This window comes from Thermobia domestica, chromosome 1 (genome assembly GCF_964235325.1).
Source record: "Thermobia domestica chromosome 1, izTheDome1.hap1.1, whole genome shotgun sequence".
NCBI lineage: Eukaryota > Metazoa > Arthropoda > Insecta > Zygentoma > Lepismatidae > Thermobia > Thermobia domestica.
In genome coordinates, this window is record NC_137454.1 from 65,588,998 (window position 1) to 65,612,373 (window position 23,376).

At 33.6% G+C, this 23,376-nt stretch overlaps 1 protein-coding gene across 1 annotated transcript; it reads left to right on the forward strand.

Annotated features, from left to right (window-relative positions):
• Positions 1 to 1,552: 1,552 nt before the first annotated feature.
• LOC145666103 (putative gustatory receptor 28b) lies at positions 1,553 to 23,376 on the forward strand. The gene is made up of 4 exons (XM_081733195.1): positions 1,553 to 1,683; positions 11,236 to 11,304; positions 15,571 to 15,660; positions 23,058 to 23,376. Exons 1-4 carry the CDS (start codon positions 1,627 to 1,629, stop codon positions 23,163 to 23,165), a joined length of 324 nt encoding a protein of 107 aa, XP_081589321.1. The 5' UTR covers positions 1,553 to 1,626; the 3' UTR covers positions 23,166 to 23,376.

Below are 23,376 nucleotides of genomic sequence, written 5' to 3' on the forward strand. Positions count from 1 at the left end.
GACCACGGTTACTTTATTTTCTGTATCGCTGTGAAACTGGTATTAGCGCAATTTTGGAAAAGGAAGTACAAGGGTATAGAAAGCTATAAATTAGGGTACTTCTTAACTCCCCAGCTTATCACATCACACTGAAATAGATAAAAAGAAAGTGAAATGTAGGTTTTTACAAGGATTTTGCTTAAATGTTCTATAAATATTAATACATTTGTATATATACAGCTACTGTTTACAAGGGCGTTTTTTTTTATCACAACCTGAGCTAAGAAAATTATTCTATTTTCATTTCCTTTCATATTATGCTTGAATGAATGTAAAAATCTCAATTTCAAAGAATTTACATACTTTCGATCAAAATTTGTTGAACAGTGTAATAAATGCCTTAGCTCCGTAAAATCTCTTGTTGTTTTCTGTTATTAATTCATTTTTTAAACAAAAATGTCCTTATTAATGTAGCAAAACCATTAAGATAATTAAATGATATTGAAAATCTAATAAGAAAAATAAACAAGTAATATAAATAAGATATTCCTTTTATTAGTATGTAACAAGTTATACATTAGATCGCAATGAACATTTAAGTTCGGACTGTAACTTTTAAGTTATAAAATATTAACTTAATGAAAATATTGAAAAGTACTTAAGATAATTAAATTCTTTACCGAACGTCGAATATACTTGAAAAAAGTAACTTCAATATTAACTTATTTCTTTATAGATTACTCGAAGACGATGGCGTTCATTTTTCAGAGCAAAAATTCTTATTTCTCTGCATCTGAACAAACTTTTAAGAAGTTTTATTATATTTCAAAGATTTTAGGAATAATGCCCCTAACGAAAGATACAAACAGTCTACAATTCAGCGTCCAGTGGTCCAACATAACTTTACTCTATGGAATTTTTCTCGTTTGCTTTAATTTAGTTTACACTTCATGGCAACTGGTGGTGATATTTAAACTGAAAACCGTTTCAGACACATTTTACATACAGTTCATTAACTTAATAGTTTACACGGTTTTAACTTTATTAGGATGGCTTGTTCATTTGACAAAAGGAAACCATCTCAGAAAGTACATTATTCGTACATTTCAAATTCCTATGTTATGCGGAACACGTAATCGTAATTACTCCACATTCTGTTCCTCTTCTCTTATCTGTTTCATTATTGCTCTTATTATGATCGTCATAGGCATGATTAGTACTCTGATAAATTCGCCTGTTTTTTCTGAACTATTTTTCTTAGCAATTGGTTGGGAATTTCTTTCTCTTACCACCATCATGTACCAATTTTCAATTTTATGCTGTAATCTCAGCGAACATTTTTACGGTATTAACTCGTCCCTGAGTTTTCGTGGGAATACTTGGTCTCTAACGGACATAGAACACAGCATGGCTATGAAGTCACAAGTATCCCCATTTAAGTTGAGACGTATGAGATTACATCACAGCTACCTTTGTGATCTATTTGCAGATTTAAATTCGTTGTTTCAAATTCAAATTTTATGTTTTCTTTTTATGGTGTTTATGCAATTAATAATTTTCTTATTTCTTAGTGTATACGGCTATTCTCACAATGGTAATATTGACAACTCACTCCATGCAACAATTCTTTGTCTTAGTTGGGTACTTATGTCCGGAATGCCGTTGATCATTACAATAACAGGATCTCAAAATACCATTACGGAGGTAAGTCATCTTTTTGATTTACACTATTTATGCACTATGTGCTTAGTAAACATCTCTTATAGTTTCAAGTTAGGACCAGAGATACATGTTCCTGTTATCCAGTCAGTCGTATCAATCAGAATTTGAATGCCTGCTCTGGTATCTATGTCTTCTACGGTAATTTTGCTAAAATTATCGTGGATCAAACAGATACCATCTCTCAAACTTTCACCCGTTTTAATAAAACTTAGCATGCTTTATAGATACTTTAGGAAAGGAACCTCATTATATAATGTTACGATTCTTTAAAAAATATGAGGTTAAAATGCGAGTGAAATTAATACCATATTTCGAATGTGGAAATATATATAATATAATATGAAAATTATTTTGTAGTACAACGTAAGTGAAAGTTATTTGATCTTGACACAATATGGTGATATATTTTCTTTAAACGTTTATTAATGACCAGGATAGTTTGAGATATGAGTTAAAAAATGTTCTTTTTTAACATGGAAATTTCCCTTTGTTAGTAATATGATTTGTAAGAATTATCCTCTATAACTTTCGTAAAAGAATTGAATCTAATTCCGACGCTTCGTGTTTTTTTTTTCTTAGAACGTCCAACATTGTGTATTATTTGCATTTAAAAGTGTCGTAATAAGCGGATTAATTTGCTTGCAATTATGTGCTTCACTGGAAAGTTCTCAAAACGTCCCCAATGTGTATGAAACATGTAAATATTTGAAATTGAAATTAACCGTGTATTGGGGTACTTTCATCTCATCTTTACAAAAGTAGTACATTTAAGCAGTATTGCTTTAAAATAATAAAATTTTTTACAAACTTCCATGAGTAAATTCCATGAGTTTTTTATGAGTAAATTTTCATTTAGACTTCGCGGCTATTAAGTAAAGCAGTCACTTTCTTAACGGGTGTAAATTTTAAGGATAAAGTGTTTATTTTACCAAACAAATTTTAAAAAGGTATTTTATCACTGAGTTTACAAATTTCTGCTGTGTGAATTATAGTGTGTTGTTTCTAAGAGGAATTTCAAAGTAAAGAAGCAAGGGGTGAATTCGTAATATTTTCAGAGCTCCGAAGAAAGCTAAGCAACTGAGGTTGGAATCCCCACACAGCCCCTAAGCCAGGAGGAAAGGAATAAGCAAGAGTCCCGAAGCAGACTAGAGGCTTTGGGGATAGGTTACTCCTACTGCTCCTAAGGTAAACAAGAGGAAGAAACAAAGAAAACTGGTACCGGTCCGCTTGCTGCTGCCCAATATATATACGTCCTACAGCGGCGTTGGCGCTGCTGCTTGCCTGTCGACATGTGACTTGTAGGAAGTGCCGGTGCTCCGTTGTCTGCTACTCGTAGTAATCCACGTGGTGTGTAGTACTCCGATGTAAATCCATGATGATGTTTACACAACAGCATATGACAATGTTTGTACACAGAAGAACATGATACATTACAATATAGAGATAATCGGAGTCTAAGGAATCATTCATTATGTGTGCTTTTTTCGATATTTTCCACTAAATACTATTTGAGAGAGAACTACGTAAAATTGTTAATGAAAGGTGCGCACATTAAGCACCTCAAACTAAAATTTCGTAATGATTATTCCCTTACTCACTTTTTAAAGTTACAACTTTTTATGACCCAGACGTCTACTATTGGTATAGCAAAATTAATGTATCTGTCGTCTGCAATGAACTATTGTGCTATTCTTAGAAGAAAACTTCAAGAATTTGAGATAGATTGTTATTCTGTAAAGAATGTTAAATACTAGAGTGTCAACTAAGAATTGAACCCTTGATTGTAGGTTATCAATCTATCTAAATCTTAGACTGATATCTCACAGAATATTGCGAGATATAGATACAGAAAGAGTTGAGCACCTGTCATGGTTTAGACGCTACATACTATGCCGGTAGTATGAGTGCAATTTTAACAGTATGATGTTATTTCGTACATTGGAAGTATGGAAACCATGTAATTACGATGACTGTATCCATTGAGTCTGGAGTATATAAAAATTTCCTTATATTTATGTAGGAGTCATTACAAGTAAGAATACAGGTACGAAATACAGATATTGAGTTTCTCATAGAAAGGTAGGGAAATGTTCTTAACATCAATTCGTTGTGGCTTGACATGTTATTATCACGTAAATTCCCCTTTTCTCGCTGTGATTGTCTGATTGACCTTGGAAAAATAACCACATTGTTTTTTTTGTCAGAAAGCGTTAGTTTACAAATACTACGTTATTTTATTTTAGATTAATACCAACAATAGAATATAGTGGTGGTAATTATAATAGAGGATTTTACTACTATGCCTTTTTATGTTTTGAACGTACTCCGTACATTCATAACTACTACAGGTTTAGATTGCGTTAATTAACAATTACTCTCAGAATTTAAAGAAAAATGAGTACGGAAAGAACATACAGGAGTTGGTGTCCCTAAAATGGATAAGAATGTTATTGTTGAGGCTGATTTACTGGAACGTATGACATTTGTTGATTTTGAAGGAAGGTTGTTTGAGAATAAAATTTACAATTTTTGAAGATTGAATTCTAGTTATAAAAGGTTTTAAGATAGCACTAATGGCCCTTTACTCCTGTGATTATAATATTGCTTGTTACGATAATACTTCTCACTGTATTTTGAGTTTCTAAAGTGCTTACTTCTGATTTCCTTGTTTTTGTTGTGATAAGCCTTATTTCCCGGTTGCTGTTGAATTTTCTACTTGTTGCTGTAACTGTTTATCTCTGTGTATGATGCTTCCTCTTTGTATCATCAATGGAATTGGAATCTGAAGATTCAGTGTTTGTTTCTCAACTTTGGAATTACAGTTTCCAAGATTTCGAATTGCTTGTTTCTCTTTTTTCTGTTGTATTACCGTCGCTTTAGTATTTTTAATTTCCTTTTACACTAAACGGGTATCGAACGCGTTTCTTTAATCGGTCTTCTATATCCAGAAATATCATAAAACATTTTAAAAAAACTCTCCAAAAAGCTAGAGATAGCATGTCCTTCTAATTCTTATCGTTCCAAGAACTGACACCGCCAATATCGTCATATTCAACCAGAAATTTTCTAATGTTGTTCCCTGTTCTTATATTATGGTAAGGGGTAGATATGTTTCGCTATATACTTGTATTTGAATGATTCTTCTTATGGTAGAACTTTCTTTGCCATCAACTGTCTGACTTTGCTCTGACTTGATGTTTGAGGTTATGATTGCATTACGATGCGTGCCATACGAGTGTGAAATATTTGTTTGCGTAAGAGCATGTTACTTCTTATTTTTGTTTATCTTTAAAATTTTGATTTTAATATTGTCGAATTATTGACATAATATATCAACCACCATGAAAAGTACTTTAATAAACCATAAATGTTAAACATGCCAGGAAATAGAACCGCATACTTTTTTATAATCTTATGCAATGAAACATTAAATGTATATGAAGCATTTCGTAACCAGGAAAATAATACACGCAGAAAAGAAAGGAAGACGTCGAAGAATTATCTTATTTAACTATTAATTAAGAAACTTTTCTACTCTCAGCATCAAACCCATAATTCTACAAATTCATTACGACGCCTCCATCATGTTAGTTTGTGAAAAATACTACATACTACATTGTCAACTGAGAATTAAACCCTTGATTGTAAATTATCAATCCATTTAAACCTCAGACTGATTTCTCACAGAGTATTGCAAGAGATAAGGACAAAAATGAATTCAAAACATTAAGAAACTGATAATTGAATTATTAGTTGTTCTTATAACGTGTATAAAGGCTGCGTTTGAGGTACTCAGCAAGGAATCTGAGACTATCAGAAAATATTAATGTGAAAAGGCACTTATATTATGTTCATGTGATAATTGAAGCCAACCTCGAAAGTTCCGCATCTTCTTGACTTGCGTATTCATAAATATGTGACATGTATAGAACTGAAGTATTTTTTAGCTAAATGTAGGGTTCCTTTTGTATAAAACTGTGGAATACAATCAGCGTGCTTTTCATATTACCTTGACTGAAAGCTCCACGTGTACATCTGATAGAATAAATCTAGTTTTGGGTTTATCTCAATAAACCGTATTAAATTTTTTTTAAAAAAAAGTAAAACAGATTTCATTCATTCAATTCAAATAGTTGATATTTTGTATTCAATTCACACTTAAATTATTTACATGAATTTACAAAAGTTAAATATTCATAATTTAGAATAATTTTGGGGTTTTTAAATTTTGATATAAAACATTATAATGAAAGATGTTAATGATATATCGAAAAACATTTTATACATAATGGCCTGCTACCTCTGTAAACATAACCTTGGTGTTGATAATGGAGGTTAAACCCGTGTAATTAATTATTTTTTTGGCAGTTATTTGCTCAACTTTTCTCTACTTGTTCTCTAGAGATCTTCCTTCAACACACTTTCACTAATGTAATATTTTTTTCTTATTTTCTACCATCTCAGTTCTTTCGTATATCGAGTTTATCTCATTTTTCTAATCGGATCTTCCATGTGCCTTTTCGATTTTGGTTTTTCAATGCTTTCACGATGGTGGTTAAGCACAGAAGTGTACTTAGTATCAGTTCAAAATGGTGGAGTGAACTGCTGTAGAATGTTTTATATTAATTTATTTTTCAGCTGCCATCATATCTGTATTCATTGATTATTAAAGTAGAGCTTAATATATAATTTGTCAGTTTTAAGGCAGACACATGCTCCGTAAAAACGTTATAATTACAATATGATAAGCTATTTTTTACTGTATCTGCCACTGATGCAAATAAGTTATATCGGAATATGGCTCATAATAATCACTGCTTGTATTGAACTAATGCGCCTTCCTCTGGGTCATTCCGAGAACATATCAAATAAAAATCGTATTTGTGATGTACACTCATGTCCAAAATAATTCTCGCATATCTATAACTGTCTTGTTGTAAGAATATAATTTGATAATGATTTTGCAGGGTACTTTTAATACTGATGCTATGTGTATAATCGTGAAATGTATATTTGTGGTAAATTTCATAGGAAAAGAATTATAAATACAAAATTAGAATTAGTAAATCAAAATGTTCCTAATGGACAAGAAAGATTTTTTCGTTATATTGTTCTTATTTACTGCTCTTTTGACATGAAATTTACCACATATATATCTTTACCGATTATACACATACTAACATTATAAGAAATACCTGGTGAAATCGTTATCAAATTATATTCCTGCAACAACATATTTATCCATATGTGACAATCATTTTGGACATGACTGTACATAATCAAGAAAATGTGTGCGTAATACTAACAAAATATACAATAGATATCAGAAGTAATAAGAATATTCCAAGATTTATGACCTTAATTTGCAGTTATACTGTATATTTGCCGTAAGTTCGTTAAAATAGAATTATTGAACTAAATGAAACGTAATTCACACAATAAATGCCCAAGTGATACCAGACGGAATAAAATAACTCTTAAACTTATGTATTTTCGAAGCTTTGTGGCTTCTACAAATTCTATAAGTCACTATACTTCTATATCTCCATTCGTTGTATATCCTTATATCTTTAGCAATAAATTATAACAAACTCATCACTATAGCGACAGATGCAACTATAAAGAACAAAACACACTACTTGTCGGAGTTATTAGTGAACATCAGCCATCTATTTTTATATCATAAAAAAGACAAGCAAAATCAATATCAATTATTACATTTTCTTATTTTGCTTCTTTTTCCCTGGTTCGTACTAGATTTAAACATTTTTGCCCTGAAGATTAAAAAGATTAAAACTTATTCTTTCCAGATTAAACTTCGATTGAACAAATAACATTATTTCTACAGTTTTCACATGGGAGTAGGAATGGCACACCCAGCTTTGTATCAAGACACATACTTGACATTCTTATATTCCCTACATAACTTGGGATATAAATAGTTTCAATTCAGCAGTAGAAGATCACATATATACTAATATTGACGAACGAGAAATGAAGAGACAAATTTTAGTGCAAGGCTTTTAGTTATCCTTATTAGTAACGTATTATTGCTCGAAATTGTCTAATGTAATGTCTTTATTAATTAAAAGGAAACATGAGGAATTTGTTATTCGATGGTCATGGTTCAGTTTTGTCTTTGGAATTATTTTTATTCTCCTTTATGTAATATCTTTCTTCTACTTTGGCGAACTATCAAAGCATTTCTTTCCAGTTTTGTAACATATGTCTTGCACTTCTTGAATATTTTTCTTCAATAGACAAAGGAATTGAACTTGTAATTAATTCTGAATTACATGAGTCAGCACATGCAAATTCTCACATTTCCTCGAACCGTGTGTGTATCGAAGTAAAGTCGGAAAGTTTGGAATTGTCTGCTTTGAGAAAGATGCATAAGGAGTTATGTAATATTGTGGAGACAGTAACTTCAATACATCAGCTGAGTATTCTCTGTCTGTTACTACCATTTTTATTGGAATAATTTACTCTCTTTATTTTTCCTTCTTCGGAATGTCTGATGATGGAATGGAACAGTTATTAATGAGAACAGCAGACACACGTTGTCATTTCTTTGTTACTTTGTGTCTGAGATTTTAACATTAAGAACTTGTTCTTTGAGGATTGTTAATGAGGTAAAATATTTGCTTTATTTTTTACTTAAAGCAACCATTAAATTTAGTTTAAATTATTTTACTTTGATTGAAAATCACAGCAGAAAATATAAGAATTTCAGTAAGCTCCAGAAAAAAAAAAACGATTTTAATTAATATTAGTGTCTAAAGGACCCTCGTGGATATATGAGTAATGTACGCACTTTTGTCGCGAGAGATCCTAGTGTAATTTCAGGTGGTAGCAGGTACGTAGACAAGGGGGTCCGGACCCCCCCCCCCTACGAGACCAGAAATGAAACAATTAAGGAAGGATGAAACAAAATGAAATGAGAAAAAGAAGGATCAGTTTTAAAAGTAAAAAAAGCTCTACAGGAAGCTTTTGGTTACTCTTTCTTATGAGGAGACTTGTATTACTTGCAGTACATGGTAGCGAGGTGAGCGAGATATCCTGGAAGAGTCAGTTAATTAGAAATTTCTAGAAAAGTTACAGAATTCTCAGATTTCTGTAACTGAGAAATCTTCTAGTCGGAGAGATTTCAAGCTTCCGAAAGCATAGTACCGTTGAGTAACAGCGTTACATTTTTTATCATAATTTTTCTTTATCGCATCCTTGCAGACTCAAACATGTTATTTCAAAAACAATTTTCTACTGCTCCTTAAACCTGCCATTTGGAACCGATAATAGTTGAAGGAATAATAAAAACAAATATTTATATGGGAAAGGAGTTCTATTAGCATTTGATTCAACAGAAAAAGGAACGGAGATATTGTAAAATATTTTACAAAACATTATTGAGTATGTACTTTTCATAATACTTGAGATCATAATGAAAGGAAAATTGTTATATTTGACAAAGAAAGAAAAGAATGTAAATATTGTAAAATCTTTTTCAATACTTTTTTATTCTTTTATTACTCGAGATCTCTTCATAGTTTGTTATTAGAATACTTACCAATATACCCTATTGTCCTAACAAACCAATATATGTTGATAGTTAATTAGTTTACATCGATCAAGCTCCTGACCCTTCAGAATTTCATATCACGCACCCCAACCCCGTTACAAAATCGTGGCTAAACGAACCAATATATCTTCCAGTAAAATATTTTAGAATGATCGAGCCCCTGGTATGATGATCACAGTATTTCATGTCACGGACTCCCACCCTTCACGAAATCCTGGCTACATGCCTGGTGGCAGTGGTTCTAATAACATGTTAAGCTATAGATTCATGTCTTATATACCCACCCTGCTGAAATAGGTGCTAAACTCTAGTCAATCAAGCATTCAGATATTGATGTATGTTTCCACGAGATTTATTTTAATAGATCTGATTTCCGTATATCATAAGCCAAAATTTACAGCGTACGAAATGACGATGCGAAATGTAATTTTAAAATTTGTATAGTTAAAGACCACGATGTACGAAGGGAAAAATATAACATTTTAAGACATATGTATAACCTGAACAAAATCTGAACGAAAGTATCACACATCCTCTGCCTCTTACAGAAAAAAAAGGACTGGTGGAAAAATAGCCATCTCTTAGGAGAGACGATTTACTTGTTTCGATTTAATTTAAATGAAAATATTTTTACTTAAATGTCTCGGGTTACAATAGTTGAGTGTAAATAATTCAGCTGTACCGATGGAAGCTTTATAGCATATAAATAGTAATTTATCAGATTTTTAGTGTACGATATGCATCAGTGTTTTAAACCTTATAGAACGACTATGTCATTCCGTTCGCATGTCAACAAATATCAAAGCAAAAACTATAGCTAAAAGATATGAAAAAGAACTTTTAATATTAATTCAGCATGCAAAAATTAATCCCATCTTCTCCCATAATCGTGAAAACAAATCGCAAGTTGTAGATATCAATAATTTCCGGTTTCAATGTTGAGCGCCACAGAACACAAACGTTAAAAGATAGCGACAAATGGTTCATCAAAATCTATCCAATCTCTGAAGAAAACATACCACAACCACTTGAGAACTATACAAAACCGAATGTAGGTTGATTTATTAGTATTTCCGGTTTCAGTATTAATTTCCATAGAGCAAAAACGAAGGGAAAAGGTAAGAAATATCGAAAAACAGAGTTTTAGCAATTGATTCAACTTTCCAAAAATAGATTTCATCTAATCCATCTTCCCCTCTTAGAAAAAGAAGGATGCAATAGAAATTGACCGTTTTTGATTTGAACTTTGACACCATAAAACAAAAACTGTAATAGATAGCGACAAGTGTTTTTTCTTTTCCCTTTTGAGTTGATTAAATATTTCAAGGAAGGATACCACCTTCACCATACACCCGACACTGTACCACAGCGATAAAATTTACTAGTAGCTCCAATTCAACGTTGATGGCCGTAGAACAAAAACGGCATGATAGAGTGACAAACGGTTAATTGGAATCGGTTCATTGTGTTAAGAAAATATTTATCCTCTATTGTATCTCTCCACTAGAACCAGACGTGATAGAAATTCAGTGCTTAACGGGTTTCATCTCTCTGCAGCCGAAGCTATAGATCTATTTCAATATTGAATTCCCTTAGTTTGGATGTCTACCGTAGTGTCACAAATGAGTAAACAACTTGTTTCTTATATTAAAATTGGTTACCTTAGGTGAAGTTTTCAATTATTTATTAAATGAATTACAAATTTAGTATGCTCAATGGAGCTCCCATCACTACAACTCCATTTACCTATCTGTAATTTACATTGGACTATTGGATATTTAAGAAAAAACTAGACCCAAGGTATTTAATGAAAGCACTTAAGATCTTAAATCGAAACTCTGTTCACTCGAGGTCCTTCTTAAATATTTCTTCATATTTTTACAGTGTTTCGGTTTCATTATGTGTTTTGAATTTTTTAAATATTTTAAAATAGCATTTTATTTTCTCTTTCGCTATAGGCAAAGCAAACAGGAGCGATATTGCACAAGCTTGCAGACACCTCTCTTGATACGGAAACAAAGGAAGAGGTAAAATTCCTGATTGGAATACTTTTGTGTTGCCAAAACATAATTTTACATAAGAATTATTTTTAATAGGTTTTATTACAAAAATGTTTATAAACAGTGTTCTGTTATTTAACAACAGAATATAATATTGTAATCTGCTGTATTTTAAGCAATCCAAGAATACTTTTAAATTTTGTTTCAAAAATTACATTTACAAATTGTATTGGGTAAAGAAGTACGTGAGACGCTGTATAATTGATACAATCTGCTAGTTAACATTGCTTTTTTTTTTTTTTTTTTTTTTTTTTACTACAGATACAGCAAATAAATAAATGAATCACAATTTCATCTATCAAAATGAAACCTATCACATTTTGGGGCAAAGAATGACCTACTTTTTTTTTAACTTATCAATAATTATTTTTTTAAAAATTTTCTCGAGAACTACACATGAGAGTTTACTCACAAGCACTTACTTTGTTTAACTTGTTCCAATCGACTGACAAATATATTTATTTTCCTTGGTCAATATTTTAGTTAAACAGAAATTAAAATTAGGACTTAGTAATAATTTTAGGATATTTCTATCTTACAGGGCCGGCGCTAGCAGTTATGCCGCCCTGGGCGGTACTTTCACATGCCGCCCCTTTAATCAACAAACTTTATTTGGACAGAAGACGTTCAAGTATCACGAAAAAGTAATATGCTCCATTTAAAAACCTGTTCGAACTAGAAAAGTTAAAAAAATGAACTATTTCTCTCGAATGCTTACATAATATTTAAACAACTCCATACATGACACAATATTCAGTATGCTCGATTTCGCTGTATATCTGTCATGTACAGCAGCGCATACAGAAAATAAAATAAAAGAAGTATGCCTCAGTCACGACTAAGAATTTAAATTCTTAAGTTTATTTTATACCAAAAGGTGTTTCCAATAGAGTATGCTGCATGAAGATAATATAGTAAATCAGATATTAAGGCAAAACTAAGTGATTAGCCTAAACCTTATAATGAACTATAACACAATAGACAGACATAAATTTAACACACCTTAATTGAAAGAAACTTTTCTTGTTTGTTATGAGTAAATTCCTTTTCACATTCGCGTAGTCCAATGTTGCAGCCAATTCATGTACTGTTGATATCATCGCTAGACTACTCAAGCGTGTTTCAGACATGAAAGAACGTGTAGTTTTTAATAAGCTTAAGTTTCAAAAAACTTCTTTCTACACTTGCCACTGTTACCGGTAAGGTTAACAAAATCCTAAGTGCAACACTGGCATTGGGAGCAAAGTCATGTTCTTTAATTAATTTTAAATTCTCTTTTGGTGAATATTTAGGCTTAATTATAGCGGATAAGTATTCTTTCAGTTCGTCTTTCAAATCACGGGGGTTAATATCTTTAGATTATTCATGTGTTAAAATGCTGGCAAGTTTAGTACACTTTTCAGACAAAAGTTCAGGTGGCATATCTTTAAGATTACTTACATCGTAAAGAAAATCGAAATACTCGCTGTTATGTTTAAGTTACTCAAACCTTTCTCTTAAAGCTAACAAAATTACGTCTGGAACTTTGTAATAAAAATTGATTTTGTATCTTGTTTGTGGATCTTCAATAGCTTCATCCTCTGCCTCGTACTGAAACTGTCTCTTCTTTCGACTTCGAGCTTGCATTGTGTTACCTATTCGTGGATCATCCATATCTAATGCTGATGTCAACTCCATCGCATCAACTAAGTAAGATTGAAACTTTGCATCATCTCTTCTCCTCTCAAAGTACTAAAATACTTTTTCAAGAAACCCGACTGCACCCAACACATGAGAATCAATGCTTTGGAAGCTTGCTTACTATGTTTATGTGGAGTAAAAAGACGAGTGAGCAAAGGAAAGTAGCCACGCAGCTGGTTTGCTATACACTGCATCGTTGGTGACCATTCTATCTGTTCTATTGTCGTTACTTATTTGAAGTAAGGCATCAGAAACCTCCCCTATTTGATATCTAAGTGGAGTCAGAGCATCAATTAGGCTCTCCCACCTTATGGTGCTTAATGGTTTTAAAGTGAGACTGCTAATATTTTCCTAAGTAGTCATAAACTTTTTTAACTATACAAGAAATGAAACGGTGTACTGAGATGCTCTGGCTGCGTCGTTGAGACAGTATTTAGTGAACGACTGCCGCAACGAGCATAGAAGGCTCGGAAATTTATTTCTTAAATTATCTTCTGAATACCTGAATGTTTGCATTTCATATTGGAACCACTGTTGTATCATTGGCCCCTCATGTCTTCGATAGGAATGTTCATTTCCTTTAGCTGTTTAATTATTACTTCTGAGTCCTAGACTAGTGATGTCAGTTACCGAATACGAAACCAAAAAAGTGTTCACAATTTTTACAAGGCATTCTCCATTAATGTATGTAATTTGTTCAAAATGAACGATTATTGTCATTTGCTCAGTAAATTGGTTAACAACTCGCTGCTAGAACCTAAATATCTCTAGAAGCTGTAGTCCAGAACGGCCTGCCTCAAGTGGGAGTGTACCTTTTGAATACTTGAAGTGGAGAATTGGAACATTGCTGAATAGAAAAAAAATATAAATGAAATCTTGATAGTCCTATCCACCGTAGCTGAAAATCTTATCTACGCTACTACAAGGGAAATATTGAACGAGATACCTGTGGCTAGTAGTTTGGTAATTGAAAATGAAGGAGAATGTTCCGAATTCCCTAAGTGAATATTATCTCGAATGTGAGTGAAGTAAGTTCAATTACATTCTCAGGTGAACACAATTTTATTTCTCCATGTGAGCCTATTACGAAGCATTATATTTTGATAATATACTTTTTCTTTTCAACTTTTGCCGCCCATTAGACTTGCCGCCCTGGGCTATGGCACGGCTCGACCCCCCTCGATCCGGCCCTGCTATCTTATTAACCTCAGTACGTACTGTCGTCTTACTTGTGACATAATAAAGAAGTTAATATGAGTATATATTTAGTGTAAGTTTTACCTCGATGTAAGTGATGTTCTCTTACAGCGACTCCTTGATTTACAAATAAATTAATTTTTCTTCATGCTCTCAAAACCTAAGTATGAGCTTTTACACTGTACAATGAGATCTATGGATTGCTACTTATATATATACAGGTTGTTCATTTATTATGTAGCAAAAATCCAGTGGTGAAATCCTCACACTTAAATAAGAAAAAAAGTCCATATCAACAAAGAGAGAAAAACGCATTGTTTTAAAGTTACGAGATACCGACATCACATCGAGAAAATGGAAACTTTGAGGCTGCCCAGCTTGAAAACTATGAGATATATCAAATGCGGTTAAAGAAATGTTAGAGGAACTAGTATCTATCCAACTAAATAACCATGTTTCAGAGTTGGGACATATCGGCGCAACGAATTTTACAGAGGGAGCTGCGGTATATGTTCTGCTTTTTCTAACCTGTCTCTAAAATCATATGCGTGTGTACAACCCAACTCTGAAACATAGGTATTTAGATAGCCATTGTACTAGTTCCTCTAATATTTGTTTAACCGCCTTTGATATCTCTCATAGTTTTCGAGCTAGGCAGCCTCAAAGTTACAATTTTCTCGATTTCGGGATCCCGTAACCTTGAAACAAAGCTTTTTTTGCCCTATGTTCATATGGACTATTTTTTATTGTTTAGGTGTGAGGATTTCATCACATATATATATATATATTCATTAATGAGCAATATATTTTCGTTAAACACCAATAATATATCTAGACAGAATTTCTTGAAATTATAAGAGCTTTCACCGATGAAAGAGAATTGAATGGACTTTGTCTTCGCATTAATTGTGTACCTGAATATTTTGTTTACTATATTTCATATGATTTAAGTTGGCGAAAAGAAACTATGTGGTTCAAGGTTAGAACGTACTAAAATATCATTGAGCGATTCCAGAATCACTAATTGGATTCTACGGTTATCTCTGCGTAAAAGGTGAGAAAGTTGGAAGTTTTAAATAGCAACAATACAGTATGCATGTGCCATGTATAGCAATGTCAGACCAAACATGAGCAAAGGGGACAAGGGATCAATGTTGTCGTTTCCTTGATTGAGCTAAAACTTCCTGTTGCAACTTATTTTTAAAACTTGATCATTATTGTATTTCATTTGAATTTCATTGCTAAAAACTAGTATTAAATTTATGGCATCGTTATGAATTATCCTTCATTTATCATTACTCTGCGTTTCATGTCCGTTACTCCTCTTTTTATAAATTATTACTCTTTGCTTTCTAGATTCACCTATTTTCAATGCAGCTGTTACATAGGAAAATTGAATTCTCAGTTTGTGGGCTTTTTCCTCTTGACTTTACACTCCTGTACACGGTACGTATTTTACTCATGAACGATTTCATTTATATTTCAATAACTAATATTAATTCAAATTACGTATATACATTACATGATTATAAATAAGGTATTCAAGGACACTCGAGAGCAATATTTAATGCTGAAAGACAAGATGTGTTTTATCTGAGGAATAAAAGCTGATTTATACCTATCCAGGCCTTCAAATGCATTACAAAATTTTACGTTGCGAATTTTTCTTTGAAATATTGGTTGGTATCCTTGCTTTTGTTCTGTAACCTTCACATATAAAAACGTCGGTTCTAAGAATTTGATAATTATAGCAGGAAAGGGACTCAAGGATATGAAAATGTTACTGAAACGATTTCCCGAACTATAAAGCTATATTCTTTTGACTATATTTTAATTTTTTTTTGTTTAAAGTTTTTAGTCTTTTCCAAATCAAAGGTCTGACGTATGGTGACATTCTAATAAATAATATTTGACTTAATTTAAATTTTCAAGTCTTAACTTTGGATATTAATTTTTTTATGGCACGATGTAGTCTACATATTTTACCACTCAGTACATCGTCACTATTAAATTATTTTAATGTGTAAATAATGCTGTTTTAGCATTGTACGTGGTTTGATACGTAAATTACAGCATTCTGCCTAGCACGAAGCACTTCCTGGTTTAAAGTCACATGCTTAGAAACTTAGGAAAGCATTTCAGTGAATAAAATCTTACCTAGAATAATTATTGCACATTGTACAAACTGAATACCATCAAGAAAGGTTTTCGTTTATTCTATACATCATGACAGCGCCGATAATGAATAGAAATTAACTAAAGTGCAGATTCGAAAATAGTTGCATAGAGTAGAATATCCATGAATTGGACAATGTGAATAACTCTACCTAAATTAGATTAAATAACTGTTCTCTAGTTAAAAGTTTATCTTTAGTATCTTTACGTAATGACGATACGAGATACCAGAAAACGTATAATCACAACTTTAAAAAAAATCTTAACAACTTTCAGATTAAAAACAAATAAAATTATCGGAATCCACGTAATGTAAGAAGTGGTATCTACTATTTTAAATCGATGCTAAAAGTAAACTGAAGCACTGACGGGCAGAACAGTTAATGACAAACCTGATTTTTAGATTGTACAGATTCACGTGATAAAGATCAAGAAAGGAATAGTATTCAAAAAACTTCAGTTCTCGTATATCAGTAGAACTTCAATTATCTCTCTATAAAAAAGAAAGCCTTACTGACTAACTTCCAGTGTAAACCGCTTACGCTAGAAACTTGAAATTTGGATAGTGTCGAGATTTGTGACGTAAGATACCAAGGAAGGAGTGTCGTAAGTTCGACGAAAACGGAATAAATGGATGTGACATTTATTATAGTAAGATGTCCAAATCTCCAAATCTCTGAAGGGTAGAAATTTTCTATGTGTGCTTCTCATTTAAAATAATTAGACACGTGTTTTACCAATTTTTGATGTTCCCCTAGGAGGGACGAAAAAAGTGTTAAAGGAAAAGGATGTGTCAATAATACTTATAAGATGACCATATCTCGAAATTCTTTAAGGTTAGAGATATTGAAACTTGGTATTTAGACTTACCTTTTAAAATAATTAAACATGTTTACCACAGTTTTCCCCTTATATTTTCCCTGGAAGGGAAGAAAAGGGGTGAGGGTTGCAGTTGTTAAAATAATATGGTTACATCTTGAAATACCTTAATGTTAGGGACATGAAATTTGGTATTTACACATTTCATATAAAATAATAAAAGCCATGTTCCTGCATTTTCTGATATCTCTCCTAGAGAAGATGACAAAACGAGGGAATATAATTTCAATTGTTGTAAGAAGACAATATTTCAGAGTATCGTAAGGTTAGAAACCTGAAAATTAGTATTTGGACTTGCAATTTAAAGTACATTGGCCGCCATAAATTAAGCAACAAATGGATACTCAAGTCTATAAAGAAAATAAACGCATGCTGGTGAACAAGTTCTTTTTGAAAGCATCTATTTCACGCCATACAGCAAAGAATACACGTACTACGAAACGAAAGTACCCTCGTGGCGAAATGTGATGCTGGACGTAGGTTGCACTAAAACTGGGAAACACTGAAGCGGCAAAAGTATGGTTTGCTGACACTAACAAAAGATATGGCACCGGACATAACAATACAGGATCCACAACGTATTTTCATGCTGGTAATAAGTGTTTGTACTCCATTCGTTGAATATGGTGTTGCTCCAAGTTCTGATCAATTAGTTATGCTCTATGAGGACGAGCATTATCTTCCTGTAGTATGAATCCCTGCGAAGGGTACAATGTGACGATCTAGAACATCATCTCTATAGCACAAAGCTGTCGTTGTGCCCCACGTGAGAATATATAGATCAATACGACCTTCAAGCGAGATGCTACCCCACACAAGGAGACCTGCACCACCATATCTATCCCTTTCAAGAATATTGGATGGATGGTAACGGGTTCTTGTTTTTCGCCACACCAATATGCGTCGAGAGTCACTGTCCAGAGAAAATCTAGACTCATCAGTAAAGAGAACTGACTACCACTGCTCCTGGGTCCAATTCGCATGCACTCTTGTCCAATTTAATCACTGCCTCTTGTAAGACCGGGTAAGGGATACACACGTCACTGGTCATCTGGTACAACATACCTTTGCGAAGTCGCTTGCGTATTGTACTCGTTGATAGAGTGTGTCTAATGGCAACAACAGCCTTTACACGCACTTGACTGTTACTGTTGCAGACCTGTATCTTCGACTTGTTAAACAGATACATATATCGATCATCCTTGGCCGATGTCACAGCGGTCGACCGTCACTATAACTTCTCGAAGCATTTTGCGTTCTCTGGAAATTGCTCCATTATCTGCTGACGACTGCTTCAACCACATTGAGCCACCGACAACGTCAGCCTGATGCTGCCCTGCTTCCAATCTACAGATGGTAGGCCAGCGCAATTCATCCAGGAAATGATGCCTCGTTGTCATATTCGTCTGTTTCACTCCACTAGACTTGCCTCTGAACTCTACACACACTCTCAGCCAAAAATTCCGTGAGCTGGTGTAGTCCTATCCCATATTTAGTACTTTACGAAGTCGTGCGAGGGCATCATAATAGCGAGTTCTTCCACGCAATCTTTCCCCGATCATTTGTCGATGCTCGTTGTACTATGACATCCACTTTCTCTGCATTTCATCCACGCCTCTCTCCTTCATTTCCCTTTTATTGCATATTTTGTCTTTGTTGCTTAATTTATGACGACCAGTGTACTTAGATATTTGTCTCAGCGTTTTTTAAAATGTTTCTCTTGCCATATCTCGAAATCCCTCAAGATTAGAGACGTTTTACTTGGTATATAAACTTCATATTCAAAATAATTGGGCATAACGTTTCCGAAAATTCTACCACACAATTTCCGGAAATGCCGTTTCTAAGAAGAGAAAGGAAGAGGCAGTGTATACTTTTTGTAATTTCGAATAATTTTCTTAACACAGTTAGCCAACCAACAACGGTTTCTACCATTTCGGTGTGATTCAAGTGTATTTTCTAAAGGGAGAAATGAGTTCGAAGTTTACACAAAGAATTAAGCCATAAACATATTCTTAATGTGCGACGAATGGAAGAAAAAAAGTGAAATATAAGGTGCGAGGTCGTAGGGCAAACAAATGAGAGAATCCCCAGGTAGCCGAAAGCTAATGATATATATTGAGTACTGATTGAAAAGATACAACGAACAATAGCTTTTTATACGACAATTTGATTATCGTCACGTTTTATTCCTAAGGAGGAAGTTAAACAGTTGTCTTTGACAAAGAGAAGAGTTTTTTTTAATTCATCCATTTGTCTTGAGGCTATTGTATTTGTACATGTGTTAATAATGATCTTTATATTATGTTATAATTCGAAAGAAAATGTAAGTTTGGAGGACAGATTTTTAGCTTTATAGGAGCCTCTATGACTCTATTCCTTCTTCAGCGTACATCAAGCTAACTAAATATTATGAACATCGACAAAGTCAATCAAAGTCAGTCAAAGCAAATTTATCATTACATTTCACCAAAACAGTTTCTACATTTATAATTGCATTAATACTTTCGTATTTACGTTTGTCACTCGCAATGCTTTGAAAATAGTGAATGCTCATAATAGTCTCCATTATCATAAACTAAATAACTCTAATGCATTTTTAGCTAATGTGTTGTCAATTAGATTTTCGATATGTCAAAGCAGATTCAGCAGTAGCATTTCATATGTGCGTGCTCTCTTGGGTTAAGCGGTTAGGGTACGCGCTTTCGGCATGGGAAACTCAGGTTCGGTTTGTGGTAACTCAGGAGATCCTGTGGTTTGAAATCCACGGCTGAAATGGACACTAAAATCAAATATATATTAGTACTTTAAGTAAACATGTTTTGTCTTTGTTAGGCAATAGAGCTTGTAACCAAGAAAATGGAGTTATTCCATTTTGCTGGTGGACACTTATAGAGCTTAAATAACCCAACATAGCGGTTAAGTAAACAATATCCATCTATTAGCTAATAAAACAGAATCACTCATCATGAAGCATTGATCAATTAAACATGTTACAGAGAACACCAGAGTCAATTGATTTCATTCTAAGGAATAATTATAATTTGAAAGATTAACGACCTCCCGAGTAATTATCAAGAAACAAGTAAGTTACTTCGGCAGACAAAACATGATCTGCAGTCAAGATCATAGGGAATTATTGTGAACCAACTGCAGTTTCAATAAGCGAAATACTAAACTAGAATTCCAAGTAGCCAGTAGTCTACTTTGCCCCCAAGCCACACCAATGTACAAAGGTAACCAACAAAGTTCTGTCGCTTTTTCACCCACCACCTTCGAACATCGATATCTCACTTACGACGTACCTCCAAGATCAACAATAGTCCCCATCAGCATCGAAGACCTTCTGAAAGGCATGGATTACAATCGCGGTAGAACTTGATGGCCCGTGAAACGAAAAAGGTAACAAGTGCATTTTGCAACTCTACTAGGGATTTGTACTGGCGTCTTCTAAGGTTATTTTCCAAGGAATGGAACAGATGGTAATCGGACGGTGCAATAATCCGGGGGTATGGTCGATACAATAGTGTTTCCCATCCAAGGCGTAGAATGGTGTCTCGTGTCATCCTAGGCGCGTAGGGTTTAGTGTTGTCCTGTAACAGGAGGATCTCTTTGCGATTCAGAGTTGCTGGCTCCAGAGTTTTGAGTTTTTCTTGAACATGGCTCTGTTTCTGACACTACACAGTTACATTGATACTCTGGCCAGCTTGTAGCAGTTCCCGATGCACGATGCCGCGAGCAGTCCACCAAACACACAGGAGAACCTTCTTCTGGTGCAGTTCTGGTTTCGTCTGTTTTGGAACCGTTTCATGCGATGCTAACCAATGATGACGCCGCCATGGAGCTTCGTACAGGACCCATTTCTAATCACATGTCAACACCTTGTTCTGAAATGGCTCCTTCCCCAGACAAGACAGTAAAGAAACACAGGTGTCTGCTCGCGTTGCCTTCTGGCCAGGAGACAAATCATATGGGACCCATCGACTCAACTTGCAGTGCTTTCTAAGTTCATAGAGGTGCTGCCGAATGGTTTCTCCACTCACACTGAATTGTAGTCCCAGTTCCTCACATGTCCGCCTCAAGTGCTGCCTGGAACTCTTCATTTTGTACATCTGTTAATCTTCCGGCACATGGTGTGTCTTCCAGTGTTTCGTCATAGTCCCTTACTTGTTAAACTACGGTTACACGTCCTCGTAGTCACGGCACCCTCACCAAAGGCTTGGCGTATCTTCTGACCCGTTGTAGCGGCGTTTGACCTCAGTTTGAACTCGTACAGCATACAAGCCCTTATGACGCTCTGTGGAGGTCGCATGTTCACTCTGTCCTTACGCAAGTTAACGGTGTAACTAAATTGCCACAGCAGGAAGTATGTTGGATATGCCCACAGCAACAACTGACTTTTACCTTATGTCCATTCGCATTCAACTCACGGTGTGAGGGCCAATGGGACACAGACCTCCACAAAAGCGATAGAACTTTTTTGGTTACCTTTATAGTTTTTCGGTACACAAACACAAATGCTTATTTTCGAAAGTGACTATGGCTACAGTGAACTCCACTTTTCTCGACAATCACTGGAAATTGTCGTCTGCGAAGACATCTCATTTCATTGAATGATCTAATAACCGATTCAGGGTAGCATTGCCTGAATTTATGTGATAAATGAACCTTAGGAATAAATGAACCTTATCTTTCCTACATTTCTCTTCATCAATGCGTCAAGGAAAAATTACGACTTTTAAATTTGTAGTATTACATGAATAAGCAAGTTGCAGCTTCCATTTAATACTTAAATATATATATTTACAGCATATCAATACCAATGCTAACCATAGTAAAAATTGCTGGAAATTAATAAGTATCAATTTTCCTATTTTAAAGCAATAAACTAAGTTATATTTACTTACCTGTGTAATCTTATAGATTGTGTAATTGAGGAGAAAATTATATCTTTTCAAAAAATAATAATTTATGTTATTAAAATGTGGTTATGTCAATATCTTATTTTTAAGGAAAAATTTTTTCTGCGTTTATAGCTATATGTAGAAACAAGTGTTGACGTAAGTTAATGGAGTAGTACAAGATAGTTACACAAATATTTTAAAGGCTATTGATTATTGCTGACTTTCGTCATTACATGATTACCACCTACCACATAATAACATCCTTTAATATCGGCGTGTAATCGTAAAATGTTAAACTAAAAAAATCTGTACAGTATATTCAAGTCTTAAATTTTCATTCAAGAGGACAGCTCTCCTCAATAGACAACACTGCTTGGCAAAATCAATCTAATTACTACTTCCATAAAAAGAAATAATAAAGAATATAATATAACATAATAAAAGTCATGCGTTTTTCGATTAGATTATCAGTGTCTATTGTGTCGTATTGAGTTCGTTGTAGTTGGAGTGCAAATGCTCACAATTTATACACAATAATCAAATTGTGTATGGTGCATGATGATAAGCTGCAACCACCTATCTCTCATTGAAGAACTATGTATTCTTATCCACTGATCAAGTTAAATAAAACAAAGGTATATATGTTTCTGTTTAACTGAGAACATTTTTTTAGACTGTAGTACGAGATAATAATAAAACTTCCTTGCTTATGGTAGGAACAACCTGACTTTTAAAAGAGTTATGGGTGGTCAGGTATTTTGAGGGAGATTGTACAATCAAATGTTCTCTGAAATATAGTTCGATTGTATTTATATTTATATATAGAAACATTACATACATACTGGGAGTATGCTACTTCTTACCTATTTATTCCTTTATTTACAGATTGCTGGAGCAGTAACTACATATCTGATAATATTAGTACAATTTCAGACAGGTGAAAACCATCCGCAACCAACTACGTTGCCATGCTTGCAAACAACGTTGGTCTAAAAGTGTTCAGTGCAACACACAAAGACAACTCAAACTAAACTAATTGGTATTATTATGGTATTATTGGTAATAAATGTCAAAGACATAGTGCTACAGGATATTACTTTTTTTATAAATCATATCCAAATTTCCAAATTAACAGCGGGAATAGCATTATAAAGAAGTAATGATATAAACGTTTGAAGAGCTATTATTAATAAATATATACAAA

Excerpts from the sequence above, each read along its gene's own strand:
- LOC145666103 (XM_081733195.1), top strand. The coding sequence starts at position 1,627 with ATGTCCGGAATGCCGTTGATCATTACAATAACAGGATCTCAAAATACC. Across the intron at positions 1,684-11,235 it reads CTCAAAATACCATTACGGAG|GCAAAGCAAACAGGAGCGAT; the intron begins GTAAGTCATCTT and ends CTTTCGCTATAG. Across the intron at positions 11,305-15,570 it reads ATACGGAAACAAAGGAAGAG|ATTCACCTATTTTCAATGCA; the intron begins GTAAAATTCCTG and ends TTTGCTTTCTAG.